The sequence below is a fragment of the Mandrillus leucophaeus genome, unplaced genomic scaffold, assembly GCF_000951045.1.
Source record: "Mandrillus leucophaeus isolate KB7577 unplaced genomic scaffold, Mleu.le_1.0 Scaffold25, whole genome shotgun sequence".
Taxonomy (NCBI): domain Eukaryota; kingdom Metazoa; phylum Chordata; class Mammalia; order Primates; family Cercopithecidae; genus Mandrillus; species Mandrillus leucophaeus.
This window is the reverse complement of record NW_012102587.1, coordinates 207,159-228,154: the sequence shown is the minus strand read 5'-3', so window position 1 is coordinate 228,154 and position 20,996 is coordinate 207,159. Positions and strand designations below refer to the sequence as shown.

Here is a 20,996-nt window from a genome sequence, read left to right as displayed (position 1 = left end):
CGAGAGAGAGAGAGAATCTCACTTTGTCACCCAGGCACCCATGCTGGAGTGCAGTGGCACAATCTCAGCTTACTGCAACCTCTGCCTCCCAGGTTCAAGTGATTCTCCTGCCTCAGCCTCCCAAGTAGCTGGGACTACAGGCATGCGTCATCATGCCTGGCCAATTTTTGTATTTGTAGTAGAGACGGGGTTTCACCATGTTGGTCTCCAACTCCTGACCTCAAGTTATCCTCCTGCCTTGGCCTCCCAAAGTGCTGGAATTACAGGCTTGAACTACCATAGTCAGCCTTACATTTAATATTTAATCTGCCTTGAGTTAATTCTTGTACATTGTGAAAGGTAGGGGTCCAGTTTCATTCTTCTACATATGGATGGTCAGCTATCCCAGTGCCATTTATTGAATATGGAGTGAGATAGGGTTTTTCAATATAGCATTTTCCTTGTCTTTTCCTCGAGAGCTCTTTTCTAAACTCTTCTAAATTTTATGCTTTTGATTTTAGCATAAAGTATTTTTGTAGGCATTCACTCAAGTGCTCCTTTATGATATAGCTGGTGTTTATTGATTAAACTAAAATGCCAATACACTTCTTATCTGTTAGTGCTAATGCCAGTAATTACTATGATAAAAATAGTGAAAATAGTGGCAAGTCCCTTTGGTTTTTATTATCGTTTCACATAAGGTTTGTCCTCTGGATCAGTAAATTTTTTTGTTTTTATTAAAGTATTTGAATGATTTAAACCAAAACGGTATTATCACCACTGTTATATGTGTTAGGATGATGGGAATAAATATTTCAAAGACAGTCATATACTGTCATTTTTTAGAAGAATTACTGAGTTTTAGTCAACTGGCATTTATTTCACCCTAGCTATTTCTCCAACTCTGTCGACTTATATCTGTAAACTCTGTAAGGGTAGAACTTTGGGAGTATTAGAAATAATATACGTAGATTTCAGGGAATAACTCTTTAGATTTATTGTTTTTATCCTGATTTGAGAGGTGAGAAAATCAATGTTCAGTATCTTGTCCAAGCTTTCTCTACTACATGCTGTTGGTGCTCTGTCATAGCCCCTGCCTTTACCACTTCAATGCCAGCTCAGTTACAACCTCCACACCTGAAATGTTGCTAAAATCTTTCTCTGGTCATAGACGCTTGTTTTCCCTATCTATATGGCAACCCAGAAGTGCTCAGGTTTTGCTTCCTCCTGGGAATTATCTTCAGTCAATTATAATGTGAGCTGATGCATTAATATCGTAGCTCCCTCACCATCCATAGGGATAAGTCTGATTGTGTTCTTCATTGGCTGGTTGGTCTCCTTAATGTTTCCTTCCCCTTTTTATCACTGCCCACCACCCTGTCAGTGCTTTCATCATTTCTCAAATGAACTACTTGTACTCTAATGCCTGCCTTGGTATCTGCTTCAGAGCAAATTTAAACTGTAAGAGTCACCATCCATTCGTCAATTGGCTGACCTGGTATGCAAAGACAGATTTGCCTGATGCCAACAATATATTTATTCCACTATATGATATAGCCTTAAATAGAAGGCATATAAGGTATAAACCCCATTTCACAGATCTTCTAATCTTAGACAATACATTAGTGCAGGAAGTTTGAAGGAGTAGTAAAAATAGCTGAATCAAAGTAAAATGCCAGCTGAAAGACTAATTAGACCAGCCTTAGTTATGAGCTGGTAGGTGTATAGAGACCTACATAGGTGGGGAGTCTCCTTCTACAGACAGACATGGTAGACCTTAGAACCTAATGTATAAACTAAACAGTGCTGTGTATTTACCATGTGCCAGGCAATGAGCTAAAAAGAGCTTTACCTTCATTATTACATTTAATGCTCACACAAAAAAGTATGTGGTAGAATTCTGAGTGTCTATTGTGGTGTATTAAACCACCCCATAATTTAGTAGCTTAAATCAGTATCCATTTTACAATATCTCACCATTTTGTGGGTTAGAAAGTTGGGCACAGCCTACTAGAGTTCTTCAGCTACTTGTGACATTGATTAAGTCTCAGTCGCTTGGTGATATTTGGCTAGTGGCTGGAATAGTCTGGAGGATCTAAATGAATTTGCTCACATGCTGGGTGCCTTGATAGGGATATCTGGAAGGCTGAGCTCAGCTAGTCTTTCGTTCTCCATTTAGTCTTAGGACCTCTCCACACAGTCTCTCTAGTAGGCAGAAATTACCAGCCCTCTTGAAAGCTAGTCTCAGAACTGGCAGGGAATAATTTTCAGTGTATTCTAGTGGAGAAAGCAGTCACAAGTCAGCTCAGATTCAAGAGGAAGGGAAATAGACCCCGTCTCTCGGTGAAGGGCATGATGATGATGACAATTACTGTCCTTTTTGATCTACTGTATGCAGGGACTATATTCATCCCCATTTGATAGATAAGGAAACTGAGCCCAGAAGATATCATGTAATCTGTCCAAGGATACAATGATAATGTTGAACCCTGGAAGTCTGATTCACTGGTGATAAAAACCTGTTCTAAAGGGGAGACTGTGTACATATTTAGTTGATGGAAGGTGTAGAGAAGAAGAAAGTTTATTTGTTAGAAGAGAGTTGAGGCAGGGACTGTCAACAGTCTATCCAACATTCAATATTCACTCTCTTTTTCTTAAGAAAACACAATGGTGTTCGTGGTTTGTTGTTTTTGTTTTTGAGGGAATAATATTCCCAGTTAGAAACAGTACATTTCCTAGCCTCCCCTGAGTTAAGAATGGCCACGTGACATTGTCCTGGACCATGTGCTACAAGCAGAAATCACTAGAGTTTTCCAAATGTCCCAACTTCACAAATATGTGCCCTTCGCCCTCCCTGCTTTCTCCCCGGAATATAGGGGTAATGACTAGAGCTTCTAAAGTCATTAAGGCTATCTAAGGCTACAGCCTATGGAGAGGGAAGTATAAGTCTAGAAAGAATTCTGGGCCTCTGGTGATCTAGAAACAAGATACCAACCTTGGACTGCCTAATATCAGACTTCTCATTAACCGCAAATGAAATAAACTCTGACTTTATTTGAGCCACTGTTTTCATCTTGATATATGCAGTCAAATGTAAATTTATCTTATGAGGATGATTTATGTTTTCGTACTTTCTGGAATCAGACGGAGAAACTGGGAAGGAAATGCTACCATTATAGCAAAATGAACAGCTATACTAGAAGAACAATGATATAAATTTCCAAGAACTGATGACTCTGTGAGCTGGACAATCCCTTAGGGTTTCCTTGCCCTACAGAAAAGTCAGTGGATGAATTTATGTTTGCTCACATCTGGGTCACTGAAACCAGTTTGAGCTCTTTGAGATCCATTATACTGGCAGCCACCTCATCATGTAGCAGAGAAAAAAATTCAAGAGACAAAACAAGAAAAGTATAACATGAGTTCTGAGGCAAGAGCTCTGGATAAAGAATTCTGCAGGATGCAGAGAAGGGACCATTCTCTTTAAACTGAGCTGGGTGGGAAGTTTTCGGCAGGAGGAGGCTTCTGGACTGGGCCAAGCCCTACTGGTGAGTGCTATACTGTAATTGTGGCACGCTTGCTTGAAGAGCTAAGCAGGCGGTCTTTATGCAGACACAATATCCAATGTTTTGTGCTCAGTTCAACCTCAATTAGTATTTACTGAATTGAATTTGCGGTGTGATTTGAAGCGGGCTGCAAAACGCTAGTTCCAAAATACCTCCTGTACAGAAATCCCAGAAATATGTTTTTTCTTTGTATGAAGGCGCTGGAGACTTCTAAAATATAAATATGCCATCTTGAAGAAGAGCACAGTAAGCAGTCATCACACATTATTATCTCATTAGGTTGCCAGTCGGTTAACAAGTTCATTAGGAAGGAAGGGTGTTTGACTCTCTGGGATGGGCAAACTTTGCTGAAGGTGGTTAATAAGTTCGGGGGGGAAATGATTACTAAATTATGAGAAAAGTATATGGAAGAGAATTTAAAGATTCATTCACTGGGAGCATTAACAATTACAAAAGGAAGCCAGTGTACCATCCTACAGGCTGGGATTGGGTACACAGAGGCTGGGTTCAAATCGCAGCTCTACCACTTGCTGGCTGCTATTTTGGGCACATTTTTTAACCTCTTTTGTTTCCATTTCTTTGTCTTTAAAATGGGCAGAGTAACACAGAAGATGGTCCAGTGTCATCAGACCCTTAAAGCAGAATTTAGTGCACATTAGAGATCCATTTGTGAGAAATGTTATGCAGACAGTCTTCATTTTACTCAGTACAGCAGGATGGTAAGACTGACTACAGAAGTTGAAACTAGGTAAAGCGATCTTAATAAGAACTGTGGTAGTTCCATGACCTTTAAAATTTGTCGTCAAAGCAGTGCGTTGTCTTTCCAAGTCCTAATGCTACTGTGTGCCATTTCTCTGCATGATGGTTCACTTAACCCGGTAGAAGCTCCATAATTAGTGTCTCCTAGTATTATTATGGAGCAATAACTACAAAGGGCATCCTGAGTGCAATGTAATATTGCCTGGCAGTGTGAGACAAACTGTTACAGGTTAGCATCAGAATGCAGGAGACTTGGCACTATAAAACACAAAAAGGCAAGCAGCATTGGATGCTGTATATAATGGTCAACTGTGGGACCATTTTTTTGGGGGGGGGCAGCTGGACTGCAGTCCCCAGAGAATAGTTCCACTTTTACAAATTGATAACAGTCAAATTTAAGTCATTCGACTTAGACTCTCTGGATCTTTATAGAGGCCAGTATGTGACTCATCAGAAATAACTGACTTTTAAATTGTAAAAAATGTATTTCATAAAAATGTATATGATAAAATTACATATATGTATTAGACATCAGAATATGTATAGCAGTTAGATATAACTTATCAAAAATGACCACATTTTAAACACATATATCATATGTGTTTTACTACAGATACGTTAAAAAAATCTCACTTGACCAGGCACGGTGGCTCACGCCTGTAATCCCAGCACTTTGGGAGGCAGACACGGGCAGATCACAAGGTCAGGAGATCGAGATCATCCTGGCTAACACAGTGAAGCCCTGTCTCTACTAAAAAATATATATATATATATATATATATACAAAAAGAATTAGCTGGACTTGGTGGCGGGTGCCTGTAGTCCCAACTACTCGGGAGGCTGAGGCAGGAGAATGACGTGAACCTGGGAGGCGGAGCTTGCAATGAGCCGAGATCATGCCACTGCACTCCAGCCTGGGCGACAAAGCGAGACTGTGTCCTCAAAAAAAAAAAAAAAAAAAAAAAAAAACTCTCACTTGGTTTTCAAAGATTGGCTTACATGGGTGTAACTGGCTGTTGGTGGCCTACCCACATCCATTTTGACTCCCTTTCCTTTACCAACAGAATTCCAATTCTGTGCAACTATTCACGTTCTTCACTGAAGTCATATGCTCCATCTGACATCCCTGAAGATTCCTTCTAACAATGTGATCCAGTGATACTCCAGTTTTGTCCAGGGGTCATAATTTTGAGATCCTTTTAAGGAATCCATTAGATCTAAACCGTCTTTATTTTTATAATAGACATTATTGGCCTTTTTCACGCTCATTCTCTTACGTATACATAGAGGAGTTTTTCAGAGGCTATGCCGTACCTGATGATGCTATCCCTGGGCTAGCTAATGGAATGTGTGCTGTGGGCTCTTGTTTTCAAATTCTCTCAGTTTTCATTCAGGACAAAGTTGACACTAATAGATAATAAAATACAGATATCCCAAACCTCTTTGCGATTTTTAAAGTCGAAAGGAATCTTGAGACCAAAACGTTTGAACACTGCTGGTCTGAGCAAATGACTGTGGTTCATTTCCTTTGCCAGCGATTGGTGTAGGCATAAACTGTGGCACAATCTGGCCAATTAGAGAAATCTTGCAAGGTGAGCGAGTGTTTCAGATTCTGAGTCAGGACATTCCATTTTTAAATAGAGACACAGGATGAGACAGACACACTTGGTTGGTTGGTTGGTTGGTTGGTTGGTTGGTTGGTTGGTTTGTTTGTTTGTTTTTGCTGCCGGACATTGTTGCATCTGAATGTAAAGCCTGGAACTGCATACTCACCCTATTCCAGCCTGAGAATAAAATGAAAGAATCCCACGGAGGGGGAGCCCTAATGTTCTGTACCCAGAGTTTTCCTTTCCTCTCGATACCTTGTTATGTGAGATAAGTAACCCCAGTATTGTTTAGATAGATCCCTATAGGTTGGATTTTCTGTTACTTGTTTTAGAAAGACTTTTAACAAATAAAATGTGCCATATACTTACATCTGCAATAAAAAGTAGATAATATTAAGTCACTGAAGATGCCGAATATCACGTTTACATTTTTTTGGCATTCTTAACTTCACCAAAGTTAAGGATATATTTATCCTTAATAATAGATAATAAGTATACCCTAGGATGTATTTCTATGATTAATTTTAAGCTTTTCTAAAAACAAAAACTCTCTTGGAATGTGCAGGACCTTTGTTTTGCTCATTTCCTTTAATAAAGTAAACAACATAGGTGTAAACCAGTACACGTGCGTCATTTATTCTGACTCCACATCAAGTAAATAATGAACAATCTAGGAGGAATTATTTTTGTTTCTTTCAGTCCCAAAGAAATGAGATTTCCTATCAACTTGCAAATCCCTTTTTTTTTTTTTTTTTTTAAAGGCAAAATCTTGCTCTGTCACCGAGGTGGGAATGTAATGGCCTGACCATGGCTCACTGCAGCCTCGATCTCCGAGGTTCAAATGATCCTCTCGCCTCAGCCAACTGAGCAGTTGGGACTACAGAAATACATCACCACGTATGCCTAATTTTTAAATTCTTTATAGAGATGAGTCTAGCCATTTTGCCAGAGCTGGTTTTGAACTCCCAGGATCAAGCAATCCTCCTGCCTTGGCTTCCCAAAGTGCTGGGATTATAGGAGTGAGCCACCGTACCTGGCCTTCAAGTTCCAGTCTTAATGCCAACAAAGTGATTTTTATATAAAAATAAGAAGAATTGGCATTAGGAGTATAATCCCTAGGAGTTTTTAACTTGGATATGTAGCTAAGGTTTTACTGATTCAGCACTCACTGTCTTACATCCATCTGGGGGACTTTACATAATGCATGTTATCAAGCAACCCAATTAAAAAGTGAAAAATTAATTTAGTCAGGTAGTTAGCTGTTCAGTTGAAATAATGAATCCTCAAGTGGTAGAAGGTTTGTTTACTGAATTGACTTGGTTATGTTTTTCTTTTTTCTTTCTTTTTTTTTTTTGACTTCTTGTATCATTGATATCCATCTATCATCTATCTATCTATTTCTTCATCCTTTTATCTGTCAGTATGTGTGCATTTTTATATAAGAAGACTCATGGAAGACCTGTGAAGTGCCAGACCTTATGCAATGTGGACCCATTTGATCTTTCAAAAACATTTATTTCCCAACTTCTGTGTCCAAGGTGCTTTGCTAAGAAGTAGCGCCAGGTATGGTGGCTGACATTTGTAATCCCAGCACTTTAGAAGTCTAAGGTGGAAGGATTGTTTGAGCCCAGGATTTTGAGACCAACTTGGCAACATAGTGAGACCTCTTCTCCACAACAAATTTTAAAAAGTAGCCAGGTGTGGTGGCATGTGCCTGTAGTCCCTGCCACTGGGGAGGCTGAGGTGGGAGCAGCGCTTGAACCTGGGAGGATGACGCTGCAGTGAACCATGATCTTACCATTTCATTCCAGCCTGGGTGACAGAGCAAGACCCTGTCTCAAAAAAATAAGAGAAATAGGTTGTTAGTTATAAGCAAAACAGGAACCTTTTCTTCATGAAACGGATGATCTAGAGTGGTACATAGAGGAAGACTCAATAACCACACACAGGGACACACATGCAATTATGAAGTTAGTGAAAGAATCAGAAGGGAAATCAACTGTTTTTAGTGGTAGAGAATCAGACAGTGGGAGGAGGGAGGAGTGCTCCTTAGGAAGGTGCCCAAGGAAGTCCTCTGTGAGAAAAGGACTTTCAGTCTGGCACCTGAAAAAAAGGAACCTGTCATGCAATGCTTGGGAGAAGGCCAGTGGACAGTGTGAAGAGTCGGTGCACAGGCCCTGCCTTGTAAGGCTTGTGGGGTCACTGTAAACAGAACAGACATTGTGATGTGTGCAACCAGGTTTGCCTTGCCATTCAGGTTCCATATCAACAGTTCATTTAGTTTTAGGTATCAAAATGCTGAGAATAATGGAAGAAAATATTCCCTGTGCACTCCTGGCAGAGTTGTAAGAAAGATTAATGAAGTTCTAATCAAAACTTGGCTTCCTTCATCAAAGAGAGAGCTCTGGATAACATGCTGTGGATGTAGATGTAAAAGTAAAGAAACTATGTGTTTATCAAGGTCAAGGATGAAGAAGTTTGAAATGCACACACACACACACACACACACAGAGGAATATCATTAATTAGGTGCCATTATTGTTGGTATTAAGAGATATTTATTTTTTCATTCACTAATTTATGTTCCTGACATTGGCTTGACACTTAATCTGTATTGGGCACTGTATTCTGGTTGATGTGAATGAAGTTTTGAAAAGGACAGCCTTTGTTAAAGCAAGAAGGGGAGGACAGACAAAATGGCAAAGCAAAGGCAGCCTAATAGAATTACGCAAAATGTCTTAGGAATATGGAAGTTCTTTTTTTTTTTTTTTTTGGTTTGTTTTGAGACAGAGTTTTGCTCTTGTCGCCCAGGCTGGAGTGCAGTGACCCCATCTCAGTTCACTGCAACCTCCACCTCCTAGGTTCAAGTGAGTCTCCTCCCTCAGCCTCCCGAGTAGCTGGGATTATAGGTGTATGCCACCACACCCAGCTAATTTCTGTATTTTTAGTAGAGACGGGGTTTCACTATGTTGTCCAGGCTGGTGTCGAACTCCTGACTTCAGGTGATCTGCATGCCTTGGCCTCCCAAAATGCTGGGATTACAGGCATGAGCCACCGTATCTGGCCAGGAATATTGAAGTTCTTTAACTCGCTCTGACTCCTACGTGTCTATTCAGTGTCATCTTTTGCCTTATTTCAGACAGAGTTAACTTCATTTTTCAGTGTCTTAAATGTGACACATTACTTCCCTCTTTACTTTGTAAAGGTTTTGTTTTGTTCCTGAAACATGTAACCATCTTCTATTCATCATTTAAGCCTTTATTTAAATGCATTTATTCCAAGCAATCTTTCTAAAATCAGTGTTTCCCAAAATGTGTTCCATGAACCATCTATATCATAATTACCTGAGGATGTGCTCTTTAAATTGCAGATTTTTGCACACCATCCCCAACCACACCCTCTGAATGAGTAGAGATCCATAAATATACATGTTCATACATTTTCCTGAAAGTCGTTTTGCATTCTCAGTCTGATCACTGTTACCCTAGATTTGTCAGGGGTCTCTTTTATGTTCCCATGGACATAATGATCTCCCTCTGCTGTAAGATTTATTGCCTGAAATTTTTGCTGGTCTGCTAAATTCATCCTCCAAAATCACTGAAACCTCACAGAGATCGGAGGAACGCATTTGCTAGTCACTGTAAGTCCAATATTCAACAGGGAGCTGTGGCTGTCTAGGTGGCCAATCATTAGATATATGTTTTGCAGAGCAGGTACAGAAGTTATCCAGGTCATCAAGGGACAGAACAGTCTTCCAGGCAGAGAGAATCATGTCTGAGCAAGTTAGTTCACATCATACACAGCAGACAGGTTGGATGTGTAGGTGGGAGACTGGGTGTTAGTGAGTGAATGACTGTTAAGTCAGGCTAGAGAAATAAAATTGTGTTTAGCTTATCAACAATCCATACCTACAGAAAAGTGTCAAGCATAGCATAATAGAAAAAAAAAAAAGGGAGATATGGCCATGAAACCTAGGTTTCAGGCCTGAATTGGCCATGGACTGGTTAATTTACTTTAAACTATTACTTGACCTTATGTGTCTTGTCTTTCCAAACTGGAAGTTGTGTATAATTATCTCACTTTCTCACTTTATAAAGAAAAATATTTACATCGTACATACAAATGAGTGTACCAAGATAAACATAAAAGTAGTAAGCAAATGGCAAGTGTGAGATGTGGGGGTGTGTGTGGGGGTGTGTGTGGGTGTGTGTGTGTTACCAAATTTGACAATCCTCTTTCAGGACTGAAAGATTTATTTCTTGGACTTTGGGTCCTCCTTGTAGTTCAGTTTTCAAACCGTTTGTCCCTTACCTGAAAGCCACAATGAACTCTAGAGGGAAAAAGTTTTACTTGTGTATACTTCTCATACCTTCCATTAACATTGATTCCACTTATTTGTATTTTATCTTGATACAACAGTTTACTCTTATAAGCCCCTGTTGTATGGGTCTGTACAGCTTTGCATTGTTATACTTCAGGATTCAAGTGTCAGAAGTAACTTTTCACACATAGAAAATGTCATGTTACAATCTAGAGCAATATCTGTTTTTAGCAAATTGCTGATCTTTTTGTCTTTCTTTCATATATAAAACACACACACACACACACACACACACACACAAACCTGCCTGCACAAAACTAGCCTGGATTCATTCTATCACTCTCTTCGTGTCAAACAACTGCGAATGTGTAAAGTATTGTGCATTCTGAGGCTACAATTGGCTCTGTGCTACTTTCTCGGGCATCACAGGTCTATTAGATTTAACAGAGGAACATAGCTTTACTTACAAGAAATAAAGGTGTTTGCAAAATAATGTAGAAAGCCAAATTTTAAATGCCAAAAAAGTTAGTTTAAAATGAATTAACTAAGTCATTCAAAATTTGAGTGCTACATTTGTTCAATCGTGAATCAGTAGTAAGTGGAAATGTAGTAGATTTCCACAGCAAGCATATTAGTGTCTACACCATAGTTCTAAATGCAACAATACTTGGGCATGTTGAGGGGCACTGAAGCCCGGCAACAGAGTTTGGAACTGATGAATAGTAGGAGGAGTAAAAGATTTTACTATTAGTGCCAACTACCACTCCCCCCGCCTCCTCCTCCTAACAGTATGCTTTTATTATGGTGAGATGTTAGTCAAAGGATGAATATTTAGTTAAACTGGAAAATAAGTTCTGGAGAATAAGTTCAGGGGACCTATTGTACATCATGGCGACTGCAGTTAATAACAATATATTATATATTTGAAAATTGCTGAGAGTAGGTTTCAAGTTTTTTCACAACACACAAAAAAGGTATGTAAGGTAAACCCCCATGTTACCTTAAACAGCTTGACTTAGCCATTCTACAATGTATGCATGTATCAAAACATCATGTTGTACAATATAAATATATACAAAAACCAAATAAATACATACAACAGCAAAGATGCATTAATGGTCATTGACTTATAAATTCAACTTATATTATTGTATTTGTTTCTGACACAGTTCATGTGGTAGGTACTATTATCCCTGTTTCATAGTGGATAAAATTGAAGAAATGTAGAAACAGATATCATATGTGCAAGTTCATGATTCATCAACTTAGGTCGGCCTAATTTCCAGTCTGTACCTATCAGCAACTCATGCTGTTTTGGCATCACCCTTGGGGGGCACGGGGCTAAGTCAAAAGAGAATCAAGAACCATATTTTGATAATATTTAAAATGTATTGAGTAAGAGAAACTAAGTCAATTTCAAATAAGACATTTGGATATGCTGTTGTTTTTTCTTTCCAAGATACCTTTGGTTTCTTAAGGCAGTGACAAGACTTTTGACCATTGTCATTCTTTTTTTGGATAAGATTTTTTATGTTAGTAGAAAATCTTGGGAAAAGCGAAACAGGGAACGCTGGCATTTTTCAGTGGTGTCGCCTTTGCTTGCATTCCCATTTTGTCAGCCTTTGAGGAGCCGTATTCGCTATTAAGTTTGTCTTCAACATCCATTCTCTAGCACAGCACATAAAACAGCCCCCTCATCTAACTCCACATGAATCTAATGTAATTTTAACCTAAAAACAGAAAAATGAATTAGGAAATACATTTGTCTTTAATATAATATAGAGTTCAGTGAATTCTGTGAGGCATTTAACCAAAATAACTTGTGCTTTCCTTAGATTTTGCAACCCATTTTTAAAGATAATTTATGTAAAATTATTTTACTCTATACAAGAGATATTTTGGAGTGTTTTTTTTTTTTTTTTTTTTTTTGGAGGCTGCATTGCTTAGATACAGTTTGGCATTTAAAATCATAAAGACTTGGGTTTAAATCTCAACCCTGCTATGTGATCTTCAGTACATCTTTCAACTTCTTCGAGTCGCAGTAACTTCATCTGTAAATTTTGAAAATTGAGAACACATATCTACAATAACTTTTGAGGGGAATAGAAATAATTCTTCGACAATAATTATTGCAGTTGCATGTAGCTACTCAGTGAGTGGTGAATGTTGAGTATTTTGCAGCTTTAAAATTATTGTTTTCAGCAAATTATTATAGCATACTACATATTACCTAACACTATTATAAGAAACTAAAATCATTTAGAACCTTTGTAACTTTTGTCTTATTTTTGTTTTTTTCCTCTCCATCTGTGTAAGAATCTGAGAAATCATGATCTTGAGCTTCATGTGGAGAATATTTTCTTCTATCAGGGATTCTTGTTCTTTGCATTTCTTTTCAGAAACACCTCAAGGTTTCTGTCCTTATAATACATCTGGAAGAAGCACATTTCCCTAGAGATAGAGCTTTATTTAAAACATCTCTTCATTCAAGGAGAGAATGTCATTTGCTGGCATTTCCCCCAACTTATCTTTGTGCCTCTTCTTACATCTGGAGTGTGTCATGACAGTCACTATAGTGATGTCCTCCAAGATCCTTGACACTATGTAGACTTCTTTCCCACCGAGTCCTGGGAATGAGAGCTGGCGATATTGACTTAGATCCTTCAGGCGGAACTACAATGACTTGTCACTTTCCATGTTCTGAAATCCTACCATGCAAAAACCTCATGACACTTTATGCTCCTCTTCCCTTGTCTTCTGCCTCTTCCTCTAAATATTTCTGATCTTTAACTCTACCTCTTGCTAACTACCAATCTGTAGCTAATGTATATTCTGAATTGTATCTGGATACACTGAGTTCTGGTGCCACCAGTAAAAACCATCTAGCTCATTAAAGCTTTTTTGTGACATGCTTTATGTGGGATACAGTCTTTTAATGCTCATGATAACAAACAAACATATGTGATCCTTTCATGGATAAGTAACAAATAATATCAGCGCTGTATGAGATATTTGAATATTTGGAAGACAGAAGTTTTCTCATACATCTCAGAGTTCTTTTATATTTGAAGAAGTGACAGTTCACTTTATTATTGGATTTTCATTATCATATTTGGGAAAGTTCTCACAAAATCTCAGACCTGAAGTTGTAGATAGAATTATAGTGCTCAGGCCCAACGCGGTGGCTCACGCCTGTAATCCCAGCCCTTTGGGAGGCCAAGGTGGGTGGATCATGAGGTCAGGAGATTGAGACCATCCTGGCTAACATGGTGAAACCCTGTCTCCACTAAAAATACAAAAAATTAGCTGGATGTGGTGGCGGGCGCCTGTAGTCCCAGCTACTCGGGAGGCTGAGGCAGGAGAATGGTGTGAACCCAGGAGGTGGAGCTTGCAGTGAGCCAAGATTGCACCATTGCACTCCAGTCTAGGAGACACAGCGAGACTCCGTCTCAAAAAATATATATATATATATATATATTTAGTGCACAAAGATGTCTGTGTTCTAATCCTCAGAACCCAAGAATACATTAGGCGATGTGTCAAAGAGGAAGTAAAGTTGCAAAAGTAATTAATGTTGCTTATCAGCTGTCTTTGAAATAGGAAGACAATCCTGTATTATCAGGATGAACCCAGTGTAATCAAAAGGGTTCTTAAAAGTGAAAGAAGGAGATAGAAGAGAATTATAGGTTGAAGTGAGTATGGAAGAAAGACACAGAGAAATGTAACATTGCTTGCCTGGAAATAGAGAAGGAGTCTAGAGAAGCCCTGGGATGTGGGTGGTTTCTAGAAGCCGGAAAAGGCGAGGAAATGTAATATTCCTCCAGAGCCTCTAGAATTAACGCAGCCTTGCTGATACTTGATTTTCAACCCAATGAGATCTACGGCAGACTTCAAACGCACAGAACTGCAAGATCACACACTTGTGTTTTAAGCTGTTTAAAGTCATTTAAGTTTGTGGCAATTTGTCACAGCAGCCACATAACATTAATGCACGATTTCATTCTTTATGTAAAAAAGACAGAGATGATGACTTGGCTAAGTTTACATGGGTGTTGATGGAGGAGAGTAAAATTGGAGCAAAACTTAGGAAAGGCATTATTAAGGGAGGTTAATTTCTCATTTTCTTCCATATCCTTATCATGTCTCTTAATGCTGCCAACATAATGCATGCTTACAAATCGATGGAGTCTCTTTGACCATTTATGAATCAAAATAAAATTATAATCTACACTGGTAGATGAGAGAGTCCCTACCACCTTTCAGAAAACAAACAAATTATCTTAATAAATAACCATTTGAACCATCTCGGTATGTTACGACTGTTACACCTTAGGAAAAAAATGGCTCATTATGCATTGCAGTTTTATATAATTGCATCATAGAAGTTTGTTCAAATTACTCTTTTAACAAAAAGAAATAGAATACTGAGTAATCTTACCACAAATCTTGAAGAAAATGAGACATTTGATCTTGCTGTGAATTCCAAATTACTGCACGTTCATCTTTTATAAAGTCTCAAAGATACTTTACGAAGTTGAATGCTGTCATAAAAAACCCATGCACACCAATCAGTTCCACGGACAGAACCAAGCAGGTGAAAATCTTGACTAGAAGGTCAGTCTACACAGGTGGCTTAAAATAATTTACACGATAAATCTTTGGAAGGACAATGTTGACTTCTGATGTCTCTACCTCTTTATTCTTTTTTCTCTTGCTACATTTTTGAGTGAAGTGTTGTAATGAACATCGTAGGGTGCTTGCACTAATCACCAGCATCCAAAGATAAATGATGATGGGGATACTGATATAAATTTTATAAAACACCTAAAGTACAGAACAGATTTATTGTCTTTGTTACAGTTCATAAAATACATGAATGAAAATTTAGAAGTTTGGAATATTCTTTATCTCAAAGCAGAGATGGCCCTGACAGTTTTCTATGAAATGTGGCTGACATATTGATGCTTGCGTTGGGAGTGGAGCTGGGGAAAGGAGATAAAGAGAGATAGGGGAGGGTTTTCTTTACTCAAAGAATAACGAGGGAATTTCTGTAATTTTAGATATTACTCAAAGAGGACCCAGCATAATTTGAGAAAAAAAAAGAAGTAAAGGACTTCTGATTGTCTTTTACATTGCAGAGAATCTTAGTTTGGATTCTGAAGTTGCTAAAGCCAACGCCTTGGGTTTTGCTGGATGCATGTCTTCCGTCCAGTACAACCACATAGCACCACTGAAAGCTGCCCTGCGCCATGCTACCGTCGCGCCTGTGACTGTCCATGGGACCTTGACGGAATCCAGCTGCGACTTCATGGTGGACTCAGATGTGGATGCAGTGACCACGGTGCATTCTTCATCAGGTATACTCAAGAGCACGCACAAGAGAGCTTCTGTCACTGGCACTACTTTTGGTGTCTTCAAGAAGCTTCCAGATGAAAGGGTTGGCTAATGCGACTCAATTTTTACCTCGTGTAATTACAGGTGGTTAAAAGTTATGACTGATATTTCATGGGGGATTTTTATATATAATTGATGTAGTTTTATTTTTAATATGATGAGTAATTAGAACTAAATGCATAGTTGTGTACTTTGCTTATTATGCATGTATATAATGCATTGTGTGTGTGTGTGTGTGTGTGTGTGTGTGTGTGTGTTTGTATACATAGTCACTACTGTTGAACTGGATACTGCTCTGAGAATTGAGGTATTTAGAGAATGGGAGGCAGCAAGCTGGTTCTCCAACTAATATGATAATTCATGTGATTAAAATAAACCTTTTTTAGCTTTACTAAGAAATAATTGACAAATACAAATTATATATTTTCAAAGTGTAAAATGTAATAATCTGATAAACATGTGCATTGTGTAATTACTATCACAATTAATCACACTTATCACTGCACATAGTTACCCTTTGTGTGTGTGTGTGTGTGTATGTGTATGCATATCTGATGAGGACACTTAAGGTTTACAATTTTAGCGAACGTCAAGGAAACAACACAGTATGAATAACTGCGGTCATCATGCTGTACATTAGTTCACCAAAATTTGGGCCTAGTGTGGTGGCTCATGCCTGTAATTGCAGCACTTTGGGAGGCTAAGGCGGGTGGATCACCTGAGGTCAGGAGTTCGAGAGCAGTCTGGCCAACGTGGCGAAACCCCATCTTTACTAAAAATACAAAAATTAGCTGGCCATGGTGGCAGGCACCTGTAATTCCAGCTACTTGGGAGGCTGAGGAATGAGAATCGCTTGAACCCAGGAGGCGGAGGTTGCAGTGCCCCAAGATCGTGCAACTGCACTCCAGCCTGGGGGATAGAGCGAGACTCTGTTTCAAAAAAGAAAAAAAAAAAATCCCCCAAATTTATCATCTTCTGACTGAAAGCTTGTACTCTTTAACCAACAACTCTCCATTTCCTCCACGCGCCAGCCCCTGCCAACCACCGTTCTGTTTCTATGAGTTTGACTTTTGTAGATTCCACATATAAGTTATGTCGCATAGTATTTGTCTTTCTGTGTCTTGTTTATTTCAAATTGGCATAACGTCCTCTAGGTTATTCTGTATCGTCACAAATGGCATGATCTTTTTTAATGCTGAATAATTTCCAATTGCGTGTGTATATGCCACAATATCTTTAATCATTTAAGCGTTAACAGACAGGTTGTTTCCATATCTTGGCTATTGTGAATAATACTGCAGTAAACAGTAGTGCAGAAAGCTGCAGTCATCACACTCTCTGATTTCAAACTATATTGCAAAGCTATAGTAATCAAAAAAGCATAATACTGGCATAAAACAAACACATAGACCAATAGAACGGAATAAAAAAGCCAGAAATAAACCCAGGCTTATTTAATCAACTAATCTTTGGCAAGATTTCCAAAAATACATAATATGGAAAATGTTGCTTACTCAATAAATTGTGCTGGGAAAATTGAATCTCCACATGCAAAAGAATAGAATTGGACCTTTATCTTACATCATATAAAAATTAACTTGAAATGGATTAAAACCTTAAATATAAGACCTGAGACTGTAAACTCCAGGAAAGGAACATAAGGAAAAATCTCCTTAACATTGATCTTGAAAATATATATGTATTTTTTACATGGCACCAAAAGTAGGATCAACAAGAGCAAAAATAAAAAAATGGGACTGCATAAAACTAAAGAACTTCTGTACAGCAAAGGACACAATACACAAAATGAAAAGGCAATCTACAGAATTGGAAAAAAAAGTTTTTAAACTATATGACTGATGAAGGGTTAGTATCCAAAGCATAAAAAGAATTAATATAATTCAATAGCAAGAAAAAAGATAAAAGAAAAACACTTAAAAAATAAGCAAAGGATGTGAATAGGCTTTTTTTTTTTTCCACAAAAGACATACAAATGTCCACTAGGTACCTGAAAAGGTGCCTAACATCACTGATCATCAGGAAAATGCAAATCAAAACCACAATGAGATGTCACTTCACAGCTGATAATATGATGGCTAGTATCAAAAAGACAAGAACAACATATGTCGGAGAGGAAGTGCAGAAAACGGAACCCTTGTACACTACTGGTGGGAATGCAACTTGGTACAGCCATTATGGAAGAGTAGAGAAGTTCCTCAAAATATTAAAACTCGAATCCTGTTTCTGAATATGTAACCAAAATAAATTAAATCAGCCTTTTTTAAAAGTAGAAAAAACCCACCGCACCATCATCCGTGCATCTAGGCTTCACCACTCTCTAAGTGCCTTTTTTATCTTTTCTTAGTCACTGTCATTTTGGGTGTCTGAAAATGTATCTGGGATTTTGTTTTAATCAGGTATGATAAGGTGACAGGCATGAGATGACAGCCTTTGAAAGCAAAGTTTGTTTCTTACAGTTCGCAAGAAAGGAGATACATCATACCATGCAGAGCCACATGGAGGAGTGCTAGGGTTGGTCAGGAGGCAGAAAGAGAAAGGGGAAAGTGTGGTGGGGTGGCTGTGTTGCAGCTTCCACGGGAAGGAATGGGGTGAACCAGGTAGGCAAGCTTGAGCCAGTTAGAATTGGATAGTTTGAATAATTTGGGCAGTATCTGTGCTACAAGGGTGGTCTCTAGTTATTTAATACTTGGCCTTGAGTTATTTAAGGCAAGAGAAATACTGGGTTGGTGAGTGTGAGTTAAATAAATGAGTTAGTGGGGGAAGATGGGCTCTGGATTGATTGGTTTGTGTATAAAATGCATGCTTGCAGGCATGTTGTTTGCTATCTCTAGGAATTAGCTAGCACTGGGAGGGGCAGTGTCTCCCTGGCCAGCAAGGTCCTCAAGATGTCAAAGCATCATAAATACTGATAAAACAAAATGACTAATACACTGGGATAAAACCAAGACATCCACATGTATCAACATGTCAATATTGATAGATAGAAACAGTAATAAGGTTGTCATTCTGATTATGCTTTAAAGTGGTTTGTCCTGGGAGGCGGAGCTTGCAGTGAGCTGAGATTGCGCCACTGCACTCAGCCTGGGCGACAGAGCGAGACTCCGTCTCAAAAATAAATAAATAAATAAAAATAAAGTGGTTTGTATGGGAGTGAGCAGGTATTGTCAGGTTTTTCCAGGATGCTTTTTCTAAATCCACAGGATATACATTTTGTTCAGAATTTGCTGCCAATATTGATATACAAGTATGGGTTTTGCAAGTAGTGGTGATGAAGAGGCTAGGTCTGAGATATTTGATACAGCTCCCAGATTACCATGGTATTGTTTTACCCTCCCCTTGCCTCCAAGCATACACTAAGAGCAATAGTGGTAGGCGTCAAAGGGTTCTGGGCCATGGTAATTTTCTATTACAGGCACAATTCCCCCGGCAATGGTCTATGATAGGTCATGATGTGTTAGTAGGAAGATAAAAGGTGGGACATCTTATTGCAGTAAACAAGTCAGGGGGATTTTCGTATCTTGGGAAATATATTGAGAAACATGCACTCTCTTATATGGCAGGACTCTTAGCCAAGACCTTTAGCCTGAGATCCATAGTGCACAGTCCAATATTTTGTAAAAATTGAGAAATAAACTTTTTAACCAAGTTGGTAATCTGAGTAGGATATTTAAATATTTCTATCTACTCTTCCAGCAATGTATTGCCCACTTCTTTACTGCTTTAGATTTCACCATTTTATTCTTCAAATGCGATTTTGAGTTGTCTTTGGTGAGATTGTTGTGACTCTCCTGTTGCCTCATTCATCACACATCTTTCAAGCAGCTACTCAGTGTTAACTTCCATAGTTAGTGGAGATAACAAAAACTAAGAAACATTTAAAGTCCCTACTTTCAGAAATCTGTAAAGATGATGGGAGGCGATGGTTCAGGGAATTAGGGTGTAGCATTAGATGCTGGGCACAATATCATAATACAGTGTGAGCAATGCTAAGGGAAAGATATGAACAGAGTTTTTGGGTTGTATGGAACCTAGAAAAAGCAGCAAATATATTTTTAGATGAACTAATGATAGATTTCTAAATAATATGATCATGGCAATTGCTTAGGGAGAAGGGTTTGCAATGTTCAGAAGACAGAAGACCATTACAAAAAGAAATATGTAAGTTAAAGTGCAAATTTCTGGTAGAGTGTAGCATATTTAGTAATCAGTGAAAACCCCTCACAGATAAATCATTATCTGCCCAACATATTTCAATAATGAGGAGTTCTTACGGAATATTAGCGCACGCTCTCTCTCTCTATCTCTATATATACATAGATACTCCACAGAGATAGATATAGATAGTTGCTCAATGTCTATCTATATAATTAAAATACACAATAAATTCTATTCTGTAAGAATAGATATATAGATGTAGAATATATATAATATATAGATCTTGATCTATATCTATATTTAAAGATCAAGATCTATATATATGATATAAATAGATACATTTAAGCTGGGTCATTCTTTTTTTTTTTTTTTTTGAGAGGCGAATTAAAACTAAAAGATAGCTCTAAAATTGTTAAAGACAATTTAGACACACTGTGAAGAGAGAAGTACTATTGAAATAAATGAATAACTACCCCCCAAGGGTTACTTTGTAGAAGGTGTCCGTTAAACATGGATATAGGCATGGTATTTTAAATTTTTGTAGTCGTGTTACTGAAGCTGTCATCATACTAGATATGAAGTATTTTATTTGTGGCTTTAATAAATGTTAGAGAGTTACAATTAACAAACTGGGTTAACATATATTAATGTATCATTAGCAAAATTTGCTAGAAATGGGGAAATCTGTTGTAAAATCAATGTTAAGAAATAACTAAGGTTATTATTTGGTTAATAATCTTAAAAGTAGTACATAGAGTCAATAAGGGAGAAACCATTGTAAGTTGGAGTAAGGAAAAAAGACCATGAGGCTGGGCACGGTGGCTCATGCCTATAATCCCAGCACTTTGGGAGGCCAAGGTGGGCGGATCACAAGGTCAGGAGTTCCTGACCAGCCTGACCAGCATGGTGAAACCCCGTCTCTACTAAAAACAGAAAAATTAGCTGCGCATGGTGGTGTATGCCTGTAATCCCAGCTACACAGGAGGCTGAGGCAGGAGAGTCGCTTGAACCGCGGAGACAGAGGTTGCAGTGAGCTGAGATCGCGCCACTGCACTCCCGCCTAAGTGACAGAGCAAGATTCAGTCAAAAAAGAAGAAAAGAAGGAAAGAAAGAAAGAAAGAAAGAAAGAAAGAAAGAAAGAAAGAAAGAAAGAAAGAAAGGAAGGAAGGAAGGAAGGAAGGAAGGAAGGAAGGA

The 20,996-nt window shown here is 38.3% G+C and overlaps 1 protein-coding gene across 1 annotated transcript in view; it reads left to right on the top strand.

Moving 5' to 3' along the window:
- The window catches only part of CNTNAP5 (contactin associated protein-like 5), a 951,880-nt gene that overhangs the window by 924,768 nt on the left and 6,116 nt on the right, over positions 1-20,996 (top strand). The window contains exon 22 of the mRNA XM_011983413.1: positions 15,371-15,589. Coding sequence (XP_011838803.1) covers positions 15,371-15,589 — 219 coding nt within the window. The remainder of the gene's footprint in view (positions 1-15,370; positions 15,590-20,996) is intronic.